This window comes from Mesoplodon bidens (genome assembly GCF_964165515.1).
Source record: "Mesoplodon bidens genome assembly, chromosome: 4".
Classification (NCBI taxonomy): Eukaryota; Metazoa; Chordata; class Mammalia; order Artiodactyla; family Ziphiidae; genus Mesoplodon; species Mesoplodon bidens.
The window spans coordinates 165,929,047-165,936,699 of record NC_138160.1 but is presented as its reverse complement, the minus strand read 5'-3'; the positions used below and the strand labels follow the sequence as shown (position 1 = coordinate 165,936,699).

The 7,653-nt window shown below is 35.7% G+C and overlaps 1 protein-coding gene across 1 annotated transcript; it reads right to left on the bottom strand.

Annotated features, from left to right (window-relative positions):
- Nucleotides 1-5,778: 5,778 nt before the first annotated feature.
- On the bottom strand, nt 5,779-6,084 carry LOC308615891 (large ribosomal subunit protein eL38). The gene has a single exon (XM_081231768.1). The coding sequence runs from the start codon at nt 6,044-6,046 to the stop codon at nt 5,834-5,836; it is 213 nt and encodes a 70-aa protein (XP_081087894.1). The 5' UTR covers nt 6,047-6,084; the 3' UTR covers nt 5,779-5,833.
- Nucleotides 6,085-7,653: the final 1,569 nt, after the last annotated feature.

Sequence of the window (7,653 nt, the reverse complement as noted above, 5' to 3'; positions counted from 1 at the left end):
TTGACACATTGAGTCCTTCTACTCAGTCCCATGATCCAATATGATCACAACTTAAAACTGAACTGCACTAAGAGCTCTTGAAATAATGAAATTTTAGATTAGGAAAGAACTATCCATACATCCACATGTCCATCCATCCATTCATATACCTATCCATCCATTTGTTCATTCACTGAATGAAGATGTGAAAATAACCTATTATATATCAAAGCAATATAAGTGGTCATAATACTCATAAAAACTAGAGATGAAGAATAAAATACACAGAAAGTGAAGTGGAGTGTTATGTTGTTATAATGCTGTGTACTACGTATAGCCCAAGAGACATGGGTCTACATGGTAGATCAGCAAATGTTGTGGACTAAACAATGGGTCCATATAAATTAGTTCAACAAGAGGAGAATGACATTCTAGGAAGAGAAAACAGTGTATACAAAGGAGGTAAATCACTCAGTGAACCACCAGTTTAGATAAAGAGTTCAAGTTAAGGGGGAGATTGAATAAGAAGTAAGAAGACTGGGGTTACTTACAGAAAAGTTGATGGTGATATGATGATTGTTAATCATCACAATTTGATTAGTAATTAATTTTGAATTATCCTACAGATCATAGTCCATTGAAAGTTTTAAGTAGGTTTATATTGCAGGAATATGGCTTTGGAAGTAGTGTGGCAAATCACTGGAAAAATGGGAGACTGGAAAGCAGGAAACTAAATTAGAGATCACCATTGTGGGGAAATTGAGAGGTGATCTGGATGGCTTAGGGATGGAGCGAAAGAGGCAGATGCCTGAAATCTCAAGTAAATAGAAACCACAGGATGTGGCTAGGCCTGCCAAGTTTCCATCTTGGTCAACACAGAGTCTGGTTGTGCCATTCATTAAGATAAAGAACATGGAAGGAAGTATACTTTTGGGGGAACGATATATTGAGTTTAATTTTGAACATGTTGCATTTAAGGTATTTCTAGAGACATTTATTTCAAACTACCAGTCCCTGCAGAAAACATCTTTTCAGTACTCTAATACTTGATGCAAAGCCATACCCTGTTTGTCTGCTCTTTGGTTTTATTTGCCTTGCTAATTAACTCTGTGTTCTATGTACCTTACCATCTTGACTATGCTCATTGAAGTTCCTTTGTCATGCAGTCTTATCTTAAAGGCATTTCTCCACCAAGCCTGTAAAACAGCATCATAGATTTAAACATGACATAAAAAAGCAGTGCAATTTCCCAAGTGATTTCTCCAAAGAAGCCATTAATTATAGGGCTTGGAAAAGAGGTATGTCTTAATGAAATTGGTTATTTTAGAAAGATATCTTTGCTAGTGGGGCTGAATAGATTGAAGCCAAGAAAGTCTGAAATCAGAAGTATGTTGAAGTAATTTGGGCATGAAGTAGCTCAGGGATTGGGGGTTGTGGGAATGAAGGAAAAGGAATAAACTCAGAGGTATTCAAGAAGGAAGAAACAACAGTACATTGCTAAATTGGATATAAAGAAGAAAGGTATAGAACTTTCTGTGACATTCATAATTTATGACTTTGCCAAATGATAGAATCATATTATAGATTGTTGGAAAGTTTCCTGATCTGTAGGTTGCCCATTATAGTAGTGTGTATGTGTGTGTGTGTGTTTTGCATGTGTGTGTGCACACATGCATGTGTCTGCTGTAGCTATGCATGTGTGTAAACTTTAAAAGAAAAAAAGGTAATGTTCATTTGCTTATCCTCAAATCTGGATGAATGAGCTCATCTTTAATTTTGTTTCCAGTTTTTAATCTTCAGGGACATGTTTTTATAATAAAAGATTTAAAAGGTCTCAGCATTTCTGGTGGGTTTAATTTGGTATTAGGGAATAAATTGCCAGCTCCTTCAGGTTTCATATACTCTGTATGTTTATCAAAACAGATATCACAATCTTGTTTATTATTCTAACCTGCATCCTTTATCCCTAGTGTACCCTCCCTGTCTTCTGCTGGCAGACAGGAACAGGTTGAAAGGAACTCACTTTGGCAGATCACAACGATACATTGCAGTGATTTCCGTGATACTCTAATAAATAGCAACTACTACAAGAAGGCAATGATCCTAATGTGTGTATCACTAGCAGGCCCTGTTCAAAACACTACTAAAGCCATTTTTCAGGGTAAAAAATAAGGGTAATCACATTTCACTCAAAGCAGGATTTATGGTTTAAAATATTCATTCACTAATTACCTGATGAACCTGGAGATTTTTTTTTCTCCAGAAAACATTTATGGGAATTTAGATGATAAAATTTAGAGGCCATAATTACATCCCTCTCAGAATTTATCTCATGGATTTCTTTTCCAGACTTTTGCTGATGTAGTAGAATTGTATTTTGCACCAAGTAAAATTTTCCTGTTGTATGGGAAACGGCTAAAAATATGTAGCCTAACCTTGTAAGAGTCTAGAAGTGACACAGGAAAGAGGTTTCTGAAATCCTTCAACCCATACCTTCCCTTCCTCTCACCCAAGTCACTGAGCTGCTGCTCAAGAGTTCTAAGGGTGAAGAAAAACTGCTTTGAATCAAGTGTAAGATTGAAGTTTTAATGAAGATAACACTATCTATAACAAACACTAAAATCTCATTGTCTCAACTTGACAGACTTTCTTCTCTCTTTCATAAACTCCTATCAGCCTGGGTTAGGGACTGTAGAGGGTTCTCCAACTATTGTTCATGAAACAAGGCTGGCAGAGGCTTTGGCATCTATACCACATGGCAACCTAGATCACCATGAACATTGATATTACTGGTGTGAAGGATTCTGCATGGGTGTTTTTAAAAGGCTTATCCTATAAGTGGAACGCATCAGTTCCATTAGCCAGAAATGTCACATTCATTCACACCTAACTGCAAGGGAATAAATAAGTAAATATTTATTCTACCCACATGCCCTAGGAAACAGTGAATGGGTTTCATGAAGAAGTAGGTAGCCTATGCTACAAAGACTGATTCTTCAATATTAGAATAAGATCATTCTAATAACTGAACTTGGATGAAGAGTTATAAAATTGGGACAAAATGACACTAAGAAACCACTTGCCGTCAAGAAAATGGACTTTAGGAAATTAGGAGTTAATCATTGAAAAACATAAAAGCATTCCATATTTATACCCCTACATTGAGATTCCTTTAAAAAATCAGTTCTTCTCCATCATGTTTTACTATTTTCCTTCATTAGATATTTTCATTTACACAAAAATTTGCCTTTCTTTTTTTTTTCAGGGTAGCTGATGAAAAATTATGTCAGCTATTTTTCTTATTGTTTTAATAAATACGTTTTTTCTATTTTTTTATACAGCAGTTTCTTATTAGTCATCCATTTTATACACATCAGTGTATACATGTCAATCCCAATCTCCCAATTCATCGCACCACCCCCCGCCGCTTTCCCCCCTTGGTGTCCATATGTTTATTCTCTACTCCTGTGTCTCAATTTCTGCCCTGCAAACCGGTTCATCTGTACCATTTTTCTAGGTTCTACATATATGTGTTAATATATGATATTTGTTTTTCTCTTTCTGACTTACTTCACTCTGAATGACAGTCTCTAGATCCATCCACGTCTCAACAAATGACCGAATTTCATTCCTTTTCATGACTGAGTAATATTCCATTGTATATATGTACCACATCTTCTTCATCCATCTGTCGATGGGCATTTAGGTTGCTTCTATGACCTGGCTATTGTAAATAGTGCTGCAATGAACATTGGGGTGCATGTGTCTTTTTGAATTATGGTTTTCTCTGGGTATATGCCCAGTAGTGGGATTGCTGGATCATATGGTAATTCTATTTTTAGTTTTTTAAGGAAACTTCGTACTGTTCTCCATAGTGGCTGTATCAGTTTATGTTCCCACCAACAGTGCAAGAGGCTTCCCTTTTCTCCACACCCTCTCCAACATTTGCTGTTTGTAGATTTTCTGATAATGCCCATTCTAACTGGTGTGAGGTGGTACCTCATTGTAGTTTTGATTTGCATTTCTCTAATAATTAGTGATGTTGAGCAGATATTCATGTGCTTCCTGGCCAACTGTATGTCTTCTTTGGAGAAACGTCTCTTTAAGTCTTTTGCCCATTTTTGGATTGCGTTGTTTGTTCTTTTAATATTGAGCTGCATGAGCTGTTTATATATTTTGGAGATTAATCCTTTGTCCGTTTATTCATTTGCAAATATTTTCTCCCATTCTGAGGGTTGTCTTTTCGTCTTGTTTATGGTTTCCTTTGCTGTGCAAAAGCTTTGAAGTTTCATTAGGTCCCATTTGTTTATTTTTGTTTTTATTTCCATTACTCTAGGAGGTGGATCAAAAAAGATCTTGCTGTGATTTATGTCAAAGAAGTGTTCTTCTTCTTTCCTCTAAGAGTTTTATAGTGTCCGGTCTTACATTTAGGTCTCTAATCCATTTTGAGTTTATTTTTGTGTATGGTGTTAGGGAGTGTTCTAATTTCATTCTTTTACAGTTTTCCCAGCACCACTTATTGAAGAGACTGTCTTTTCTCCATTGTATATCCTTGCCTCCTTTGTCATAGATTAGTTGACCATAGGTGCGTGGGTTTACCTCTGGGCTTTCTATCTTGTTCCATTGATCTACATTTCTGTTTTTGTGCCAGACCATATTGTCTTGATTACTGTAGCTTTGTAGTATAGTGTGAAGTCAGGGAGTCTGATTCCTCCAGCTCCGTTTTTTTTCCCTCAAGACTGCTTTGGCTATTCGGGGTCTTTTGTGTCTCCATACAATTTTTTTTTTTACATCTTTATTGGAATATAATTGCTTTACAATGGTGTGTTAGTTTCTGCTTTATAACAAAGTGAATCAGTTATGCATATACATATGTTCCCATATCTCTTCCCTCTCCATACAAATTTTAAGATTTTTTATTCTAGTTCTGTAAAAAATGCCATTGGTAATTTGATAGGGATTGCATTGAATCTGTAGATTGCTTTGGGTAGTATAGTCATTTTCACAATTTCAATTCTTCCAATCCAAGAACATGGTATATCTCTTGATCTGTTTGTATCATCTTCAATTTCTTTCATCAGTGTCTTATAGTTTTCTGTATACAGGTCTTTTGTCTCCCTCAGTAGGTTTATTCCTAGGTATTTTATTCTTTTTGTTGCAATGGTAAATGGGAGTGTTTCCTTAATTTCTCTTTCAGATTTTTCATCATTAGTGTATAGGAATGCAAGAGATTTCTGTGCATTAATTTTGTACCCTGCAACTTTACCAAATTCATTGATTAGCTCTAGTAGTTTTCTGGTGGCATCTTTAGGATTCTCTATGTATAGTATCATGTCATCTGCAAACAGTGACAGTTTCACTTCTTTTCCAATTTGTATTCCTTTTATTTCTTTTTCTTTTCTGATTGCCGAGGCTAGGACTTCCAAAACTATGTTGAATAATAGCGATGAGAGTGGACATCCTTGTCTTGTTCCTCATCTTAGAGGAAATGCTTTCACTTTTTCACCATTGAGAATGATGTTTGCTGTGGGTTTGTCATATATGGCCTTTATTATATTGAGGTAGGTTCCCTCTATGCCCACTTTCTGGAGAATTTTTATGGTAAATGGGTGTTGAATTTTGTCAAAAGCTTTTTTTCCATCTACTGAGATGATCATAAGGTTTTTATCCTTCAATTTGTTAATTTGGTGTATCACATTGATTGATTTGTGTATATTGAAGAATCCTTGCATCCCTGGGATAAATCCCACTTAATCATGGTGCATGATCCTTTAATGTGTTGTTGGATTCTGTTTGCAATTTTTTTTTTGAGAATCTTTAAAATTTTAATACAGTTCAAATCAGTGTGCCTGATTCATTTCAGCTCCTTCACTGCCAAACCTGGGGGCAGGGACTGCTTCAGCTTCTCTGCCTTCTCTTTGTCTGTGATGACCAAGGTGTAAAGGTACCTGCTACATCGAACTTTAAACTTCACATTATCCTTATTTTTCTTGATCTTGACTGATTTGGCGTCCTTTCGTCTGGCTGTGAGCAGAAAGTCCTTGATTTCCTCAATTTTGCGAGGCATGGTGACGAGGCACAGAGAGCACTGGCAGGACCGTGAGCAGCCAGTGTTTGCTATTATTTTGTTGAGGATTTTTCATCTATATTCATCAGTGATATTGGTCTGTAATTTTTTTTTGTAGTATCTTTATCTGGTTTTGGTATCAGGGTGATGGTGGCTTCATAGGATGAGTTTGGGAGTGTTCCTTCCTCTGCAATTTTTGGAAGAGTTTGAGAAGGATGGGTGTTAGCTCTTCTCTAAATGTTTGATAGAATTCACCTGTGAAGCCATCAGGTCCTCGACTTTTGTTTGTTGGAAGATTTTTAATCACAGTTTCAATTTCATTACTTGTGATTGGTCTGTTCATATTATCTGTTTCTTCCTGGTTCAGTCTTGGAAGGTTATACCTTTCTAAGAATTTTTCCATTCCTTCCAGGTTGTCTGTTTTATTGGCATAGTGTTGCTTGTAGTAGTCTCTTAGGATGCTTTGTATTTCTGTGGTGTCTCTTGTAACTTTTCCTTTTTCATTTCTAATTTTATTGATTTGAGTCCTCTTCCTCTTTTTCTCAATGAGTTTGGCTAATGGTGTATCAATTTTGTGTATCTTCTCCAAGAACCAGCTTTTAGTTTTATTGATCTTTGCTATTGTTTTCTTTGCTTCTATTTCATTTATTTCTGCTCTGATCTTTATGATTTCTTTCCTTCTGCTAACTTTGGGTTTTGTTTTCTTCTTTCTCTTGTTCCTTTAGGTGTAAGGTTAGATTATTTATTTGAGATTTTTCTTATTTCTTGAGGTAGGCTTGTATAGCTATAAAGTTCCCTCTTAGAACTGCTTTTGATGCATCGCATAGATTTTGGATTGTGTTTTCATTGTCATTTCTCTCTAGGTATTTTTTGATTTCCTCTTTGATTTCTTCAGTGATCTCTTGGTTATTTAGTAATGTAGTGTTTAGCCTCCATGTGTTTGTGTTTTTTATGTTTTTTTCCCTGTAATTCATTTCTAATCTCATAGCATTGTGATCAGAAAAGATGCTTGATATGATTTCAATTTTCTTAAATTTACTTAGGTTTGATTTGTGACCCAAGATGTGATGTATCCTGGAGAATGTTCCCTGCACACTTGAGAAGACAGTGTAATCTGCTGTTTTTGGATGGAATGTCCTATAAATATCAATTAAATCTATCTGGTCTATTGGGTCATTTAAAGCTTGTGTTTCCTTATTTATTTTCTTTTTTGATGATCTGTCCATTGGTGTAAGCGAGGTGTTAAAATCCCCCATTATTATTGTGTTACTGTTGATTTCCTCTTTTACAGCTGTTAGCATTTGCCTTATGTATTGAGGTGTTCCTGTGTTGGGTGCATATATATTTATAATTGTTATATCTTCTTCTTGGATTGATCCCTTTATCATTATGTAGTGTTCTTCCTTGTCTCTTGTAATATTCTTTATTTTAAAGTCTATTTTATCTGATATGAGTATTGCTACTCCAGCTTTCTTTTGATTTCCATTTGCATGGAATATCTTTTTCCATCCCCTCACTTTCAGTCTGTATGTGTCTCCAGGTCTGAAGTGGGTCTCTTGTAGACAGCATATATATGGGTCTTGTTTTTGTATCCATTCAGCAAGCCT

Bases quoted from the DNA above. Each gene is read 5' to 3' on its own strand.
- LOC308615891 (XM_081231768.1), bottom strand. From the start codon at position 6,046: ATGCCTCGCAAAATTGAGGAAATCAAGGACTTTCTGCTCACAGCCAGA.